Genomic DNA, 19338 nt, shown 5'->3' with positions numbered 1-19338 from the left:
GATTTTCCACAGTTTTTCTATCCAGCATTGAATCCACGCGCATGCACAGATCTGCATCGGGTTTGGGCGCGCAAAATGGACGACAACAAGTTTGAATTCGTTGACCATTTAATCATTTGAATCCTTGCTCCCGTTTTGTAGCATGTTGTTCAGATAAAAACGTTTTGATTCTCTGTTCATCAATCTCTTTACAGAAACCGATAATACAATAGAGGACTTTTATTATCGAGCGATGAAAGTTATTTTCAAACCATACTTTGAAAGTGAAAGTATCATAAGTGATGCGATAAGTGAACTGCGAATCTCTTCTATACAGGAACTCCACCCCAAAAGGAAAGCGTGTTCTCAAACATTGCTTTCCGGCGATGTAAGTACCGTATTTATTCGAATACGGTAAGCGCTCTGTGCGCTTATTAGATTTTTGGTCCTCAAGGGCGGTGGGCCCTTATTCGAGGTTGGGCACTTCTTAAATTTGCAGTATTCTTAGCAAGTAGCAGAATTTTAACTTTTCATTGAAAGTTTTTGTTAATTTACTAAGGAAATTCTGTGTTCGGGTAAGTCTCTTAGTGAATCTCATTGTTACTTAGGTCAACAAGCGAAATCTACTTCTCAGTCGGGCGACCGATCGATTTGCCGACGTTACGCTGTCGGACATCGAGGAGGCAGCTCCTTATTCGAGGTTGGGCGAAGAAATACGATACATTATTTCGGGTGTAAAAGGAGTATTTTTCGATCACGGCGAAAAGTGAAAAAATCAAACCCCGCCATCAAGAAATTCAAATTTGTTGTTTGTGTTGTGCTTCAATTTTACCCTTGGTTCATATTTTCTTTTCCTTTGTTGTTAGGATACTTCACTTTCAAATTATGGTTTAAAAATAACTTACATCGTTCGATAATGAAAGTCCTCTATTGCGCTATCGGTGTCTGTAAAGAGACTAATAAAAATAGAATCAAAACGTTTTTATCTTAACAACATGCAACAAACAGAAACAAGGATTCAAAGGATTAAATGGTCAACGAATTCAAACTCACTGTCGTCTATTTTTGCACGCCCAAACCCGATGCAGATCTGTGCATGCGCGTGGATTAACTGCTGGACAAAAAACTGTGGAAAATCAGGACTGGGCCACTGGGCCTTCGGACAGCCAGGCCGCGGGCCTGCTTTTAGCAAAACCCGCCTCTCGGTTAGCTCAATGGATAGAGCGTTGGACTGTTGTGCAGGAGGTCGAGGGTTCGAGCCCTGGCCGAACCAACATTCAAGGTTTTAAAATAAAAATGAAGAGAATATGCTACCTTTCTATAACATCAAGAAATGGTTAGATATTCTAGTCTTCTCGGATAGGGACGAATAAGTGGAGGTCCCGTCTCCTGCAGGGTCAGGGGTAGGAGACGTTAATTTCCCACCCACGAGATTACTGTGTGATGGATGTCCTCCCCTTGGGTGGGATGGGTGGGTTTACTGGGCCTGCAGTAATTGGCGTAAGCTGTTGCGGTGTCCCTGCCTGTCGGCGCATATGAAAGTCACGCTTAACAAAAGGCTCTATCGGATATCGCGTGACACCCGCTGTAACGCGACCGACTAAAGAATCAGCGAATTTTGGAAGATTTTGCTCTCTCTCTTTCGCTTAAAGAACGTTGTCGTTCTGTTACCTCCAGATTATAAAAGCAAAATTGTTAAGCTTTACGTAGAGGTGCAAATTATACCGTTAAACAATAATCTTGTACTGGCAAATAAATATTTTGTGTTGCTGACTCGCGCTATTTTAAGAGGTTTTGATTTCATTTTTTCGAGACAAGGCAAAGACTCTGGGCCGAGGTTTGTACAACGCATGCTCAAATGTGTGCGTTACCGCCAAATTCGAAAAGAATAATAAATTCCGCGTATTTTGATGTATAATTCATAAGGGTGCGGTAAAGTTTCGGCCTGGCAAATGGGCCTTGAAATCAACGCTTTGGTTCTATTTCTGCTGCTAACCTTTATAAACAGCGCGAGTGCGATAGAACAGGAATTCGATGGAGCGGAATCCGGAGATGTCCCTTCATTTACGTACGAAATAAACAAGTAAGTATAGATTCAAGTTTCGTGTATTTCTTCGAAGATTCATTGTGTTAAAGATCCTTTTCTATCTTGTTTGGTAGCTACCTCATCTATACAGTCTGTAAAGAATTAGAGGGGAAAATCGACGACTTAAGTACTGAGTCTGCTTGGTCGGCGAGAATAAGAAGAATTTTTGAAGAGTCTGCGCTGAAAGGTTTAATCTTAAACAATCGTATCGTAAATGTCTTCAAGAAGAAAATTTCGCTTCTTCTCTCGGCGTTGAGGAAAGCTGGTCAAAAAGGTGGTCGCCATGTTAAGAAGCTTAAAGAAAAGTGGCAGAAAGAGACGTACTCATTCAAGATATTCTATAATGAAATTGAAGCGTGTCAGCTACAAGAGGAGAACAGAGGTTTGCGCGGACAAAAGAGAAAGCTGGAAGCATCCCTTGCAGATGAACAGGCGAAAAGGCTAAAGGTAGAAGAGAAACTCGAACAAGTGCTTAACAAAGCAGAAAAGGACGAAAAAAAATACGAAAAAAAATTTAAGATTCTAGCGCGTAAAATTGCGAAACTGCAGAGAGACGGAAAGAGAGGGCCGGCCAAAAAGAAAAAATTTACCGATTATACGAAACAGCATCAGTCACGTCTTCGACAACAGATGAAGGAAAACTGTCAGGCAACATTATCCTTCCTTGGATTGTACGATTTTATTGCCACAAAAGTAGAAGTTTTCAATGGCGAAACTCAACAGTACGAGACATTTTCCTTAATTGATGAAAACGAGCTGCCACTAAAGGACAAGGACTCAACGGAGCTGACAGATGAAAATTTGGATGAAATTAATATGTGGATCTACATTAAAGATAAATTTAACATTTCTAATGAGGCTTGGCATGAGCTGGCTATGAAAACCAAACAGATGCCAAACAGCTATAAGCTGGAGAAGAAATTGAAAGAACTTAATGCAAAATGGAATCTTCAACGTACACCTGGCCAAGCCGAGGGAGTCCAGTTAAGTTTTAAAGAAAGTTTAGAGGAACAAGTAATCAGGCTTCAGGGGAAAGGAGTTTTGAACATTAACACTAAAATCAAAGTTAAAATTAGTGGGGATGGGACCAACATTGGGAAAAGGCTCAAAATTGTTAATTTAACTTACACAATATTAAATGAAAGAGATATTGCAATGAGTGAAAAAGGCAACTATATTCTTGCCATAATCAAAACTACTGAAAGCTATGATAATTTAAAGGCAACCCTTGCAGATCTTAATGATGAAATGCAGAATCTAAAGCAAATATGTGTGGGTGATTATAAATGTGACATTGAATACTTTTTGGGAGGGGACTGGAAGTTCTTAGCTTGTGTGTGTGGTTTGGGTGCAGCAAATCAGGACTATGCCTGTATTTGGTGCAAATGTCCTAGGAATGAAAGGTTTGACTGCAGCAAGAAGTGGTCCCTCACAGACAGGTCCCTTGGTGCAAGATCATGTGAAGAAATAACTGCCAATGCAAAATCTAAAAAGTTCAATTGTAAATCAGTGCCTTTATTTTCTTTTATTCCCATTGATCATGTCATAATTGACACACTTCACTTATTTTTGAGGATTTCTGACAACTTGATTGAGCTTCTCATACAGCAACTTCGCAGGGAAGATGCAATAGATAAAGTGAAAACTTTCCCTAGTGGGTTTACAAGGGAGAAATATAAACATATGGCTGGATATGAAAAGTTTCTGAAGGACATTGGAATTTCCTTTGACTGGAGAGTAAATAAAGACTCTAAAAAATTAGAATATAGAGACCTTACCGGACCAGAAAAGTTGCTTGTTATGCAAAGCATAAATTTCCAATCACTCCTTCCCAACTTTAAGGAAACTAAAGAAATGGAAAAACTATGGGCCAGTTTTATGGAAATTATTGGAGACCTGAAGCTTGAGTTTACAACTGATGATGCTATTACTCAGTTAACAAATAAGATCAACTCATGGTTTGATAAGTTTCTATGTTTGTATCAAGCCAAAGATGTTACCCCTTACATGCATGCACTATATGCTCATGTCCCTGAATTCTTAAGACTCTATGAAAATATATCCTATTTTACACAACAAGGAATGGAAAAATATAATGATATATCATCCAAACATTATTTTAGATCCTCAAATCATAGGGGAATTTCTGCTTTAAAACAGATTCTTTTGAAGAAAAATAGAATACAGCTCCTAGAAGCAGCAGGCATGGAAAGAATAAAGAAAAGTTATAAGTGTGGAAATTGTGAAGGTCTTGGTCACACCATAAAGACATGCTCAGCTAACTGTAAAGAATGCCAGACTGCAGTTTGTTGTGCACATCTTATCAAAGTTGATGGAAGATGGACACAGAGATGTACTTTGTAAATTCCTTTCTAGTGACTGTAACTTTGAGGGCTAGGCTTCCTAGTTGACATGTTAAAAATTTATCTTATAACAGCCTTGATTACAGTAAATATAAATAAATGTAATATCCATGTGTAGTTAAGATATTCAAAAACTCTTTTAGAATTTAGTATGAACAAATATTTTCATTCCCTCAATCTCAATAATTAACTGACAATGATTATAAACTGATAATAAAATATATCAAAACAATAACTGTAGTTGTGTGATTGCATTTAACTCAGTCTTTAATTTAGCAGTCATCCCTTGTTAGGTACTGGTGTCTATTTCCATCTCCACAAACAAAAGTAAAAACAAGTTGACGGTCATCTTCAATTTCTGACCTCACATACTTGCCCCCTATGAGCTTGTATTCTATTATAGGGTTCCTTTCTGTAATCCAAAATCTCACTGCCCCTTCTGTCACAAAAGCATAATCACTATTTTCGTTTAAAATCCGTTCATCCCATTTGACTCCCAAAAAGCTGTCTAGGTCGTGATTACAAATCCGATAGACTTGCTTGTTTCTTTCCCTTTTTGCACGAGCAGCAGTGGCAATACTCACTTCAAAGACCTCCTCCACAGAAATTTCAATCCTGATTTCTGGATCGTCCTTCCTTCCAGAGTATAGCTTTCGCTTCACTTCCCGATACAAGCGGTCTTGGAAGAGATGCAAACGATCGTCTATGGATTCCATGGATGGTTTACATTTATGTTCCAACCGCATAATAGGAAATTTATCACCATCATATGGCCTCCATTCGTCAAACTTATCACTAAATCCGTTACAATGTATTTTTACTCGCTTGCCTTCTTTGTCGACCTCTTTCGACTCGATTTCGTAAAGGCGATTGTCCTTTTGACGCTTTGGTATTCTGCCCTCGTCAGCTACAGCTTTTAACGGGTTTACTTCGTTGATTAATCGCTTCGGCGCTTTGATTTCTCTTTTTACTCTGGCCGCCATGTTTGTTTTTATCGTTTGCGCATAAAACTTTTGGTCATTCGCGCATGCGAAATATGTCCGCGAGAGTCTGGATGCAAGTCAAAGCAAATGTTAACCCTTCTATGAAATGACTTTGATAGAGCGTTGGACTGTTGTGCAGGAGGTCGAGGGTTCGAGCCCCGGCCGAACCAACATTCAAGGTTTTAAAATAAAAATGAAGAGAATATGCTACCTTTCTATAACATCAAGAAATGGTTAGATATTCTAGTCTTCTCGGATAGGGACGAATAAGTGGAGGTCCCGTCTCCTGCAGGGTCAGGGGTAGGAGACGTTAATTTCCCACCCACGAGATTACTGTGTGATGGATGTCCTCCCCTTGGGTGGGATGGGTGGGTTTACTGGGCCTGCAGTAATTGGCGTAAGCTGTTGCGGTGTCCCTGCCTGTCGGCGAATCAAAATAAACTAAAACCCCTTTTATGGCACTTTTGAAGTACTGTTGAACTGAGTCACAGGCAACAGAAACGGGAGCTACGAGAACTAGTTTGAAGCTTTCTCCGATACATTGAGAAGACAAGAACTATGACTGTGAGTTCGTTAGAAATCAAATCAGTTTATTGTCTGATTTACGCTTAGTGCAATGAGTATTTTTTAGCATATACTTAATATAAATAATCTTTGTTTAGTTATTCCGTTTTGGCGCCAGAGTGCTGTCGCAGGGAATATGGGGACGAATTAGCCCTTTTTATTTAAATTGACGAGACAAATTTAATATGATTGACGAGACAAATTTAATATTGATCTAACAGTCAACAGAAGACATCTGCAAAAAGAACGCGTTGAGATGTAATAGTAACCATAATAATAATAGTTAATCTTTATTGAGGATGCCAACATCACAAAAAAGTGGTTTACAGAGGGGTCCTCTAAAGGTAACTACAAAAAATATAATTACTTAAAAATAAAAATAAAAAAATACATATCGAAAATTATGAAGACAAAACTACATTAAATTGGAAATTAACATGCGAAAAACGAAACTAATTAAAATAGTGCTTTCTTGATACCACGCTTAAATTGGCTGAAGGTGGGCACATCTCTTAGGGAAAGGGGTAAGGCATTCCAAGTGTCTGCTGCAAAATTTATTGTTATCCAGTGCCCCATGTACGGACTGCCGGACAGAATTATTGGTAACATTTCGTTGTGATTTCAACCCTTCAAATGTTATTCCATATTTAGAACACAATCAATCAATTTGCTTTACAGTTTGACCGGAGTTACCGTTGGCAACAAGTCCAAAAATAAATCGCCTTTCTGTACATCAATAACCTTCACGTTTAGTAACGCTTCACATCGTAAGCGCGAATCAGTCATTTGCCCGGCTGTTGACTATTATACCATTAAATTCTGGATTCTGAATTGATACGTTTTCCAGATAAACTTACAATATCCTACGACTATTTTCTAAATAACAGCTTAAATATCTTTAGAACACAATGACATCAGTTATCATCAAGCGTCAGAAACAAAGAATTGTTTTCATTCTATCGTAACCGGCTTTTAAGGCAAAATCTGAACATTGTTTCGTCAGCCTGTATTCTTTTACCAGTGAAATAAATTAATTCAGACTCTTCTTAAAACAGTATAACCATCCCATTGGAAACCTTTGAGATTCATCGACGAACTTCACGACTCGGAGACCTGGCCACACCCAAGAAATTTCACCAACTTCATGGTGGCTGAGCAGGTATCACGTGGTGTAAGGCGAACTCACCTCTTCATTGCTTGAACATTCATTTCATGGTGTGCATGGTTTTAACAAAAATCTCCATCAGGCGAATTAATTGTTGCGATGAAAATTGAACTGGGAACATAGCCTCTTCTGCTTTTGAGTGTGGGCATGCTAGTGTGTGTGTGTGTGTGTGTGTGTGTGTGTGTGTGTGTGTGTGCATTTGTTGAGATATTTGGTTGTCACACTCGATCGTAAACCCGCCGAGTTGCGTTCGTTTGTCGAAAAAAATCTGGAACTAGTATCAATCTCCGTCATGATTTCTAAAGAAAACGAATTCAACTCGGCAGTCAGTTCTGAGTCATCGCTTGAATGAAATCGCCTGATGGAGAAGTTTTGTCAATTCAAACATACCATGTAACGAATGTTCAAACAGTGAAGAGGTGAGATCGCGTCACACCACGTGACACCTGTTCAGCCACCATGAAATGGGTGAAAACTCTTGGGTGTAGCAATGTTCTGAGAGGTGTGGAACTACCATGATGATCTAGGAATGTCTCAGCTTTGTCGGATCCAGTCCCTCAAACTCGTTCTCCAGCAAACAACAGGTCTCCGAGTCGTAAAGGCCGTCGATGAACTCAACTGTTTCTAATGGAAAGGCACGATACCCTTAAAGAAAATGTTCAGCATTTCTATGTCATCATATTCATCTTGGTCTTTACCCTGTATATAATTCTGCAAAACCGTTTCCATCTCTTGCGTTTCTTCAGTTCTTGTGTGGAATGCACCTGATGTGATAGCGGCTTCCTTCTCTTGAAGAAACGTGTAAAATTCATCCTAAAAAGAGAACCAATCCAATTATAAACTAAGTCTAATATAAGTGGCGCTTTTCGATTGATTCTCGTAAAACCAAAATAAGGTCATAACAACAGCCAATCAGAAGAAAGGAAAACTGATTCCTTTAACCCGTTAACTCCCGAGATCTGATTGTTAATTCTCTCCTCTAGCTGCTGCATGTTTCCTAATTAAGTAGTTACGAGAATTAGGTAATAGATCAAGATGAGAACCTCTACCTGATACTTTGAGTATTCTCATTACCTGTTTGCTGGATAATGCACGGATATTACAGGGAGAAGTTGCATTTTGATCGCTCCAGTCTGGGAGTTAAAGGAGTAAGATCATAAGATCCAGCCCGTTAAATCATATTCTTGTGGCAAGGTGCCTATTTTTCCTTTCTTGAGTGCTAAATATGAAACTCGTATTGCCTTACAACTAGTTGCAATGCAAATTATCAATGATGCACGAAAGGAAAATAAAGCAAGGTCTCTGCGAAACCGAAAAAAAAAGACGAAGATTATCAATGTACTGTTGTGCTAAAAAAATAAAAAAAGATCGGTTCTGAATGAGCTATCAGAGAATCCTTTACACATAAAGCAAGTGATAAAATAGGGGACATGAGTGAATGCATTGTCATAAACAAGCGATTGAATTTGTGTAGAGGTAAATAAAAGCCTACCGCTTTTCCCGACCTTTCACTCTGTAAAGCAACCTAAAGAACCTGGGAACGAGCTAATATTTTGTTTTTGTTGCTGTCAAAACAATGATACGGGAAGTGACTTTCGCTTTCAATATTTATCTTCGAATCAATCAATATTTTCGCTGAGCAGACGAGTTAGACGAGTAGAGATTTGAATATTGGTGATATCGATATCATGATGAACTTTTGATTAACCAAGTCAGTATGTGCCTCTAGCTACTGTGGTAAAAATAATTAAATTTTATCGCCGTTTGAAATAGCTTAAAGATATATCATTCTGAAAGAGTAGTTATATTTATCTGCGTACGTACCATTTGTCGAAGTATCTTTGGACCCACTGGGCTACTACCAATTAAGGAGGCTCGAAAGGGTTTTTCAACAATTAACAGCAAGCGCCAATCAGTAAAAGATATCAGGACTGTCAAACTTATCATCAGGATAATAACTCGACATATGCATAACACTATGTTAGGGCAATCTTTTAAGGGGGTTCGTCAGGCATTATCTGTTGCCATGGCAACAGTACAGTAGTGCTAAAAGACCCTCTAAAACTCAGTTTTTGAAAGATATCTCAAAAACCAAGTCGGTGACCTAGTTTTTTTTTTCAAATTTCTTAAACGTCATCACATTCTCTACTTGTATACGCGATATAAAAAAAAACTACTTAGTAGAACTTGAATTATTTAGGAAAATGCTGTTTTAAAATGTAACAAAATTTCCACTAGATAAATTTTTTTTTAATTTTCTTCAGGAATGCGTAATGATGTAAATAATTTGTATACAAAAAATCAGGGTAGGTCACCGAACTAATTTTCGAGATATTAGTTCATCAACTTAACAAGGTTTATTTCCGGTTTTTGCAATTCTAGCTTACACTTTTATATCCGGTCACGCGTTTTTAAGTATACCGCTGACTCACAGGCTCATTTTCGCGAGGACGAGTTCGTGTCCGCGCGATTAATCGATGGATGCCCTCAGAGCGGAAAAAATCGTTCATCCTGAAGATGGATTCACATTGTTTTGTAGTTTTACACCTTCCTGAAAAATAAGTCATCATTTGAGACTCAGACTGCTTACAGTTACGACAGTTGGAAATGAACTCCGGAGAGAATTCTCTTGCGGAATTCGATATATGATGACAAGTTGATTTTGCAGATGGCTCCAATGCCAGTACTCCATTGAGGCCGGTAATGTTGAGTTTCTCGTACACAGATTGTAGCGTAACATGAGACAAATCAGCATCTGCCAGCTTCTGGACCATGTTTGTTGAAAGATGAAGCTTTCCATCGAACGTCTGGATGGTATCTTGTCGTTGTTCCGAGAAGATGGCTTGATCGAAGGCCTCACTCAGCGATGCACATGCATTTACCATGATTGACCGATATAATTATTGCTTATGTGCAATTTGAAGTGGAGGAGTGAAAATAATTTCTAGTGAAAAGAATTGGCATTAACGTCTTCCAGATTGTCACGAGTGTCAAACTCAGTGGAAATTAGGGTTTCGTATACGTCAGTAATTTGTTGGTCGTCGCAGATTTCGCGAATTTCTTTAATTTTCGAGGTAGTAGAGGTATGAACAAGACTTGGCTTAATTTTTCTTTTTTTTTCTCTTTGCCACTGCCATAACCGTGAACTTTCATTATTCCGTTTTAAATGGAAAACAAAAAAAAAATTTGCAATCCTTTCGTAACAAATGCGAGTTTGCCTTTTCGTAGTTGTAATTGACAGTGTATCGAGGGAAATATCAACAATCTTTCTCACAAGTTTAAGATGAATATTTTATTTTAATTTTACCGTCTGTTGTTGAATTAGAATTAATTTAAAGTCTCATCTACATTTTTACGATCCCTTGTTTACTGAAAATTATGTTTATTTTTATAGCAACATTTACACTTCTCCATTTCTGTTCATAAAACTTTCCAATGTTTACAATCCTGGATCCAACAATGATTTCATTTTCCTTTTCATCTTCCAGTGAGTTGTTTAGGAAAGTTCTCGGTCATTTCATTTTATTAGGAGTCAAATACAATGCGAAAAAAATCGTAGCACTCAGAGGTATCCACTTAAATTTCTCGTGGAACAAAGTAAGACCTACCGAATGCACTCGACACGACTTTATTGATGGGGTGTCGACTTCATCATCCTCCTTTAGCTTGTTAATTAAAATTTTTTTTGACCACTTTCGGCAAGAACCCTACCATCCGAACATTTTCCTACCTGCTTTCAAGAAGTAAACTTTCCATTTTTGTTTCTCAAATAACCACTTCTGCTGTAAACAATAGAGCTAGAGGTACCCGGCAGTTTTGAAACGCTCATGGCGGCCATGTTTGTTTACAACGCGCCCGCGGATCTGATCGCGCGCGCCATCGCTTATTTCTCTCGCGAGTAAAAAGCTTGCGTGTATCTTGGAATCCATTCTCCCCGCGGTCAAAAAAACCCTTTCGAGCCTCCTTAATTTCGATTCATCTGCTGTTTCAAAGAGCGGTGATTTCGCCAAGCGACAAGACTCCGTTGAAACAACCAGTAGCTTCAGAATGGGCTGCCATTGCTTTTCCTTGTCAGCCATGCATGATTTTTCAATGAGATGGTTTAGTAATTTGTTGAGTCGAGAACCTCCTGGTTCTATTTCTTGAAAATATCGCAAGAAACTCTTGATATGCTGTAATCTGTTCGTGCCTTTGAAGCTTATGCGAAGGAGTCGTTGAATTGATCGGCATAGCTTCAACCAGCGACGGCAAAACAGCTCATCACAGCTGTTGTGTATTCATTTAGTGGAGACACACACTCCTCAATTGCTTACTACTATTCTCCCTTTATTCGTTGATCAAGTATCTTATAAGCTGTTAGAACATAGCTAGCAAAACCGCGCAATCAAATTCAATATTTGTGAGCGTGCTCAAAATCCCGATAGTGCACGCTGACAGCGTCAGCAAATCGCTTCGCCAGAAATTTTTTTTTTCGCGCGAGCGGCCGATTGTTAGCGCGGGAAAAATAATATATTTCGCGACAATAATGGATACAAACAGAAACTCGGCTTACTAGTCCGAAAACGAAGACAATGTTTCGACCTTTTCCCTTGGGCTAGAGTTCTTAAATGAGGCAGAAAAAGAGAAAAACAAAGGAAAAGGAGACTTTACTTTATTACGACAAACAAAACAAAATGAAAACACGTACCACGCATCAGGAGCGAACTGGTCAAGGCGATGAAAAGGAACTCAATTTTTAAAAAAATTACTTTTTCTCCATCCACCTTGTACCTTCTTGCACCAACATTTTCAGTTGTTTTTTGTTCTTGATTTAATTTAATCACCTGTGCTCTGTGTTATAACCTTTCCTGACCAATATTTTGTTTTATTATCCAACACGCCAAACTGTTATTTCAGTGCGGGCGAATTTCGCGGATATTTATTTACAGGGAGTGCGTGACAGAAGTATGCGAGGCGGAACGGAATTGGCGCGTTGTTGTGTTGCTGTTTCTATTTTCTTCATTGAATGAAGAAATTTTCTGGTCGTCAAGCTGTTTTTCTTCATTCGATTCATCTAATCAACTTTGATCTATAAATGCCAGCCATTCTGACTCTTCGTTGTTGGAAATATGATTCAAATTGTCTTCCATTTGTTTTTGTTTTTTTCGTAACTACAATCCAATTCTTCGCTTGCGCGATGCGAGAAAACCTGTTTAACCGGTACGCTACAATAAACGAGTACAAATACCACGTGATATTTGTACTCGTCTATGGCGTTATTTGTACTCGTCTAGGTGTAGTTGGATAATAATCAGTGATACTACACAACAAAACGTCCAATAAGATATATTTATTTATTTTAGAAGAGCATGGTGACGAAACCTACAATCTCATTGGTTGTAAGGGCGTACAATACAATTTTATCTCTGCCCACGTTAGTAGCCTTTTCCAGTTGTTCATTTAGCAAAATAGGCAGTTTGAGACTATACTCGAAACTACCTGCCACGACATAACATGCTTTTATGATTACTTTCATTAAAAGCAAACTCATTTTCCTAAGAATCAAATGTCTTTCTGGGAAAATCGGAAGTACTATTTCATTACGTATCTCCAATCAAGCTGTCACGCAGAACTTATCGAATTGCAAAATCTCCCCTTCCCTCATATGTTATATCGTTCTGCACTGCATGCACGCCGCGACAAAAGATCAAGTAAGCCATGGATCATTGCACTTTCCGGCATACGCTCTTTCAAGGTGGGAGAGACGCCAATTCATAGTTTTTGTCGAGCTGAGTTAGTTGAACAGGTTTCAGTGTCTTTAAATTTTGGAAACGCCATGAACGCCAGGCGGAAATATTATATTGGTCAAAGGAGCAGCACGCCATTATATCTCTGAATTTTGTTCAGGTCTGATTTTCACTGTTGCTTAAATAGTGCTTTACTGCGAAGGATCGTGCACATATACGTTTCATAACCGCAGTTCATATGTATGTATATTATATATATTTCTTGTTGTTTGATTTATCATCTACGGGTTTATGTCGAATTAATTTGATGGCCTGCTCCCAGTTGGCTTGTTAGCTCAATTGGTAGAGCGCTGCACTAGTATCGCAGAGGTCAGTGGTTCGAATCCCGTACAGGCCTGAATTTTTTTCAGGTCTGATTTTCACTATTGCTTAAATAGTGCTTTACTGCGAAGGATCGTGCACATATACATTATATCTCTTATTGATCAAAGAATCTAGAACCAGTCAATTCCTAATACAAACAACTTTTGCCATATTTTATAATTTTGTGATAACATGAGTACAATACATTAACCACAAATAACCGTATACATTATGTCCATATATTATGTCCTTTGAAGATTAACTCTTTTTCACTCGGTTACATTTCCACTAGCGAATTACAGATCGAACGTTTTATTATTGGCTTGTTTCCAAACGGCCATCATAATGTCTTCTTTTTTTTAAACTTGAAAATGACAAAGTCAAGGAAGTGACGCTAACAAACGATGCGGCGCCTGAATCTACTTTTATAGGAGTTTTGCTAAAAGCAGGCCGCCGCCCCGCGGCTCACGGCCCGCGGCCGCGGCCCGCGGAGCGCGGCCCACGGCCCAGCGGCCTGGCAGTCCGAAGGCCCAGCGACAGACAACGGCCTGCGACACGGAGGCCCGGTGGCCCAGTCCTGATTTTCCACAGTTTTTTTGTCCAGCAGTGAATCCACGCGCATGCACAGATCTGCATCGGGTTTGGGCGCGCAAAATGGACGACAACAAGTTTGAATTCGTTGACCATTTAATCATTGGAATCCTTGCCTCTGTTTGTTGCATGTTGTTGAGATAAAAACGTTTTGATTCTCTGTTCATCAATCTCTTTACAGAAACCGATTATACAATAGAGGAATTTTATTATCGAGCGTTGAAAGTTATTTTCAAACCATACTTTGAAAGTGAAAATATCATCAGTGATGCGATAAGTGAACTGCGAATCTCTTCTATACAAGAACTCCACCCCAAAAGGAAAGCGTGTTCTCAAACATTGCTTTCCGGCGATGTAAGTACCGTATTTATTCGAATACGGTAAGCGCTCCGTTGGCTTATTAGATTTTTGGTCCTTAAGGGCGGTGGGCCCTTATTCGAGGCTGGGCACTTCTTAAATTTGCACTATTCTTAGCAAGTAGCAGAATTTTAACTTTTCATTGAAAGTTTTTGTTAATTTACTAAGGAAATTCTGTGTTCGGGTAAGTCTCTAAGTGAATATCACTGTCACTTGGGTCAACAAGCGAACTCTACTTCTCAGTCGGGCGACCGATCGATTTGCCGACGCTACCCTGTCGGACATCGAGGAGGCAGCTCCTTATTCGAGGTTGGGCGAAGAAATACGATACATTATTTCGGGTGTAAAAGGAGTATTTTTCGATCACGGCGAAAAGTGGAAAAATCAAACCCCGCCATCTAGAAATTCAAATTTGTTGTTTGTCAGTGTGCTTCAATTTTACCCTTGGTTCATATTTTCTGAATCAAAACGTTTTTATCTTAACAACATGTAACAAACAGAAACAAGGATTCAAAGGATTAAATGGTCAACGAATTCAAACTCACTGTCGTCTATTTTTGCACGCCCAAACCCGATGCAGATCTGTGCATGCACGTGGATTTACTGCTGGACAAAAACTGTGGAAAATCAGGACTGGGCCACCGGGCCTCCGTGCCGCAGGTCGTTGTGGGCCGCTGGGCCTTCGGACAGCCAGGCCGCGGGCCTGCTTTTAGCAAAACCCTCCCCCCGATTAGCTCAATGGATAGAGCGTTGGACTGTTGTGCAGGAGGTCGAGGGTTCGAGCCCCGGCCGGACTAACACTCAAGGTCTTAAAATAAAAATGAAGAGAATATGCTACCTTTCTATAACATCAAGAAATGGTTAAATTTTCTAGTCTTCTCGGATAGGGACGAATAAATGGAGGTTCCGTCTCCTGCAGGGTCAGGGGTAGGAGACGTTAATTTCCCACGCACGAGATTACTGTGTGATGGATGTCCTCCCCTTGGCTGGGATGGGTGGGTTTACTGGGCCTGCAGTAATTGGCGTAAGCTGTTGCGGTGTCCCTGCCTGTCGGCGAATCAAAATAAACTAAAACCCCTTTTATGGCACTTTTGAAGTAATGTTGAACTGAGTAACAGGCAACAGAAACGGGAGCTACGAGAACTAGTTTGAAGCTTTCTCCGATACATTGAGAAGACAAGAACTATGACTGTGAGTTCGTCAGAAATCAAATCAGTTTATTGTCTGATTTACGCTTAGTGCAATGAGTATTGTGAGCATATACTTAATATAAATAATCTTTGTTTAGTTATTCCGTTTTTGCGCCAGAGTGCTGTCGCAGGGAATATGGGGACGAATTAGCCTTTTTTATTTAAATTGACGAGACAAATTTAATATTGATCTAACAGTCAACAGAAGACATCCGCAAAAAGAACGCGTAGAGATGTAATAATAACAATAATAATAATAGTTAATCTCTATTGAGGATGCCAACATCACAATTACTGGTTTACAGAGGGGTCCTCTAAAGGTAACTACATAAAATATAATTACTTAAAAATAAAAATAAAAAAATACATATCGAAAATTATGAAGACAAAACTACATTGAATTGAAAATTAACATGCGAAAAACGAAACTAATTAAAATAGTGCTTTCTTGATACCACGCTTAAATTGGCTGAAGGTGGGCACATCTCTTAGGGAAAGGGGTAAGGCATTCCAAGCGTCTGCTGCAAAATTTATTGTTATCCAGTGCCCCATGTACGGACTGCCGGACAGAATTATTGGTAACATTTCGTTGTGATTTCAACCCTTCAAATGTTATTTCATATTTAGAACACAATCAATCAATTTGCTTTACAGTTTGACCGGAGTTACCGTTAGCAACAAGTCCAAAAATAAATCGCCTTTCTGTACGTCAATAACCTTCACGTTTAGTAACGCTTCACATCGTAAGCGTGAATCAGTCATTTGCCCAGCTGTTGACTATTATACCATTAAATTCTGGATTCTGAATTGATACGTTTTCCAGATAAACTTACAATATCCTACGACTATTTTCTAAATAACAGCTCAAATATCTTTAAAACACAATGACATCAGTTATCATCAAGCGTCAGAAACAAAGAATTGTTTTCATTCTATCGTAACCGGCTTTTAAGGCAAAATCTGAACATTGTTTCGTCAGCCTGTATTCTTTTACCAGTGAAATGAATTAATTCAGACTCTTCTTAAAACAGTATAACCATCCCATTGGAAACCTTTGAGCTTCATCGACGAACTTTACGACTCGGAGACCTGGCCACACCCAAGAAATTTCACCAACTTCATGGTGGCTGAGCAGGTATCACGTGGTGTAAGGCGAACTCACCTCTTCATTGCTTGAACATTCATCTCATGGTGTGCATGGTTTTAACAAAAATCTCCATCAGGCGAATTAATTGTTGCGATGAAAATTGAACTGGGAACATAGCCTCTTCTGCTTTTGAGTGTGCGCATGCTAGTGTGTGTGTGTGTGTGTGTGTGTGTGTATTTGTTGAGATATTTGGTTGTCACACTCGATCGTAAACCCGCCGAGTTGCGTTCGTTTGTCGAAAAAAATCTGGAACTAGTATCAATCTCCGTCATGATTTCTAAAGAAAACGAATTCAACTCGGCAGTCAGTTCTGAGTCATCGCTTGAATGAAATCGCCTGATGGAAAAGTTTCGTCAATTCAAACATACCATGTAACGAATGTTCAAACAGTGAAGAGGTGAGATCGCGTCACACCACGTGACACCTGTTCAGCCACCATGAAATGGGTGAAAACTCTTGGGTGTAGCAATGTTCTGAGAGGTGTGGAACTACCATGATGATCTAGGAATGTCTCAGCTTTGTCGGATCCAGTCCCTTAAACTCGTTCTCCAGCAAACAACAGGTCTCCGAGTCGTAAAGGCCGTCGATGAACTCAACTGTTTCTAATGGAAAGGCACGATACCCTTAAAGAAAATGTTCAGCATTTCTATGTCATCATATTCATCTTGGTCTTTACCCTGTATATAATTCTGCAAAACCGTTTCCATCTCTTGCGTTTCTTCAGTTCTTGTGTGGAATGCACCTGATGTGATAGCGGCTTCCTTCTCTTGAAGAAACGTGTAAAATTCATCCTAAAAAGAGAACCAATCCAATTATAAACTAAGTCTAATATAAGTGGCGCTTTTCGATTGATTCTCGTAAAACCAAAACAGGGTCATCACAACAGCCAATCAGAAGAAAGGAAAACTGATTCCTTTAACCCGTTAACTCCCGAGATCTGATTGTTAATTCTCTCCTCTAGCTGCTGCATGTTTCCTAATTAAGTAGTTACGAGAATTTGGTAATAGATCAAGATGACAACCTCTACCTGATACTTTGAGTATTCTCATTACCTGTTTGCTGGATAATGAACGGATATTACTGGGAGAAGTTGCATACTGATCGCTCCAGTCTGGGAGTTAAAGGACTAAAGAACCTGGGAACGAGCTAATATTTTGTTTTTGTCGCTGTCCAAACAGTGATACTGGAAGTGACTTTCGCTTTCAATATTTATCTTCGAATCAATCAATATTTTCGCTGAGCAGACGAGTTAGACGAGTAGAGATTTGAACATTGGTGAAATCGATATCATGATGAATTTTTGATTAACTATGTCAGTATGTGCGTCTGGCTACTGTAGTAAAAATAATTAAATTTTATCGCCGAAATAGCTTAAAGGCATATCATTCTGAAAGAGTAGTTATATTTATCTGCGTACTTACCATTTGTCGAAGTATCTTTGGACCCACTGGGCTACTACCAATTAATTTCGATTCATCTGCTGTTTTAAAGAGCGGTGATTTCGCCAAGCGACAAGACTCCGTTGAAACAACCAGTAGCTTCAGAATGGGCTGCCATTGCTTTTCCTTATCAGCCATGCATGATTCTTCAATGAGATGGTTTAGTAATTTGTTGAGTCGAGAACCTCCTGGTTCTATTTCTTGAAAATATCGCAAGAAACTCTTGATATGCTGTAATCTGTTCGTGCCTTTGAACCTTATGCGAAGGACTCGTTGAATTGATCGGCATAGCTTCAACCAGCGACGGCAAAACAGCTCATCACAGCCAAAGTTTCGGCCGAAAGAATTGGATTGAAGGTCACAGAGTCTCGCCAACAACTCTTGGATCGAGGATATGGCTTCAAAGCACTCTAAAATCGCTACAGCTTCAGGATTTCGCACAGTCTCTAAACTGAAAAATCCTTTCAACAACGAAAGATTTCTTGGAGATATATTTTCCTTTCTCACGAGTGTTTCCATTAGCTGGAAAGGATTATCCACATAGCGACTAAAATCGATTGACGGCTTGAAATGTCCATCACAAAATATGTACAGCGCTTCTTTGTGTCTTTCGTTCACGTTTGCACCTTCTCTCATCAAAGACAGCAAAACTTGACAAAGGGCATTTGATCCATAATGAACATCAACTGGCCAGCTAAACCATTTTGTTGATCTCATAGACCCGGTCAAAACTCTGTCGGGAAGCCATGGTTTTCCTTTTTCGAATTGCTTAATTCTTTCCTTCAGATGGAAGTCCTCTCCAGCTTCGGCAACCTGTTTTAGGAAATCCACATTAGTTGCACTAATGATCCTTCTTCGCTTTAAGGTGAGAAATATCTCGGCCAGTTTCCTCGGCTCACGATGCAGTTCTTTATCATCTACAATTGCAACCTCTTCACATCTTCTTCGAAGTGCAGCTGTTAATTTTTCGTTCACAGAACAATAATTAAACGAATCGGCAAGCAACTCATCGACCTCCATTTCGAGATTCTTAGTTTGGAACGAGTGGAAATATTCGCATTAAATTGAGTGAATTCAAATTCTGTTTGGGCACACAAATATAAAGGCGTGTATACATATAGCTCGTTGTGTCGTTTTCTGATTGGCTGATCGAAATATCTATGACGTAATGTCTATTTTCTCTTCTCATTTGCGCCTGTTCTGACTTTCGTCGAGATTACAACTGCCACGCAGCGTTCACATGTTGGGAAAATTCCCATGCAGACACTCCGGAAATGGTTGACGCTCGGATGATATGTATTACGACAAACAAAACAAAATGAAAGCACGTAACACGCATCAGGAGCGAACTGGACAAGGCGATGAAAAGGAACTGAGTTTTAAAA

The 19338-nt window shown here is 39.4% G+C and overlaps 3 protein-coding genes across 3 annotated transcripts; 1 reads left to right on the top strand and 2 right to left on the bottom strand.

Annotated features, from left to right (window-relative positions):
* Positions 1-1517: 1517 nt before the first annotated feature.
* Positions 1518-4671, top strand: LOC148738130 (uncharacterized). The gene is made up of 2 exons (XM_088749851.1): positions 1518-2062; positions 2140-4671. The coding sequence occupies exons 1-2, from the start codon at positions 1932-1934 to the stop codon at positions 4427-4429; spliced, it is 2421 nt and encodes an 806-aa protein (XP_088605977.1). The 5' UTR covers positions 1518-1931; the 3' UTR covers positions 4430-4671.
* Positions 4672-6249: 1578 nt separating this feature from the next.
* On the bottom strand, positions 6250-9738 carry LOC148738129 (uncharacterized). Its single transcript, XM_088750375.1, has 2 exons — positions 8965-9738; positions 6250-7953 (listed from the first exon to the last, which is right to left on the bottom strand). Exons 1-2 carry the CDS (start codon positions 9085-9087, stop codon positions 7765-7767), a joined length of 312 nt encoding a protein of 103 aa, XP_088606501.1. The 5' UTR covers positions 9088-9738; the 3' UTR covers positions 6250-7764.
* Positions 9739-15373: 5635 nt separating this feature from the next.
* Positions 15374-19064, bottom strand: LOC111333686 (uncharacterized). Its single transcript, XM_088748598.1, has 2 exons — positions 17936-19064; positions 15374-17305 (listed from the first exon to the last, which is right to left on the bottom strand). The coding sequence occupies exons 1-2, from the start codon at positions 18971-18973 to the stop codon at positions 17117-17119; spliced, it is 1227 nt and encodes a 408-aa protein (XP_088604724.1). The 5' UTR covers positions 18974-19064; the 3' UTR covers positions 15374-17116.
* Between the last annotated feature and the right edge of the window lie 274 nt (positions 19065-19338).

The sequence above is a fragment of the Stylophora pistillata genome, chromosome 2 (assembly GCF_964205215.1).
Source record: "Stylophora pistillata chromosome 2, jaStyPist1.2, whole genome shotgun sequence".
NCBI classification, from domain to species: Eukaryota; Metazoa; Cnidaria; class Anthozoa; order Scleractinia; family Pocilloporidae; genus Stylophora; species Stylophora pistillata.
The sequence above is the reverse complement of the archived record's forward strand: the minus strand, read 5'-3'. Positions and strand labels throughout refer to the sequence as shown.

Coding starts and splice junctions, on each gene's coding strand:
- LOC148738130 (XM_088749851.1), top strand. CDS start 1,932: ATGGGCCTTGAAATCAACGCTTTGGTTCTATTTCTGCTGCTAACCTTT. Junction 2,063..2,139: donor TTTACGTACGAAATAAACAA/GTAAGTATAGAT, acceptor CTTGTTTGGTAG/CTACCTCATCTATACAGTCT.
- LOC111333686 (XM_088748598.1), bottom strand. CDS start 18,973: ATGGAGGTCGATGAGTTGCTTGCCGATTCGTTTAATTATTGTTCTGTG. Junction 17,306..17,935: donor CAAAGATACTTCGACAAATG/GTAAGTACGCAG, acceptor TTCTCTTTTTAG/GATGAATTTTACACGTTTCT.
- LOC148738129 (XM_088750375.1), bottom strand. CDS start 9,087: ATGATAAGTTTGACAGTCCTGATATCTTTTACTGATTGGCGCTTGCTG. Junction 7,954..8,964: donor CAAAGATACTTCGACAAATG/GTACGTACGCAG, acceptor TTCTCTTTTTAG/GATGAATTTTACACGTTTCT.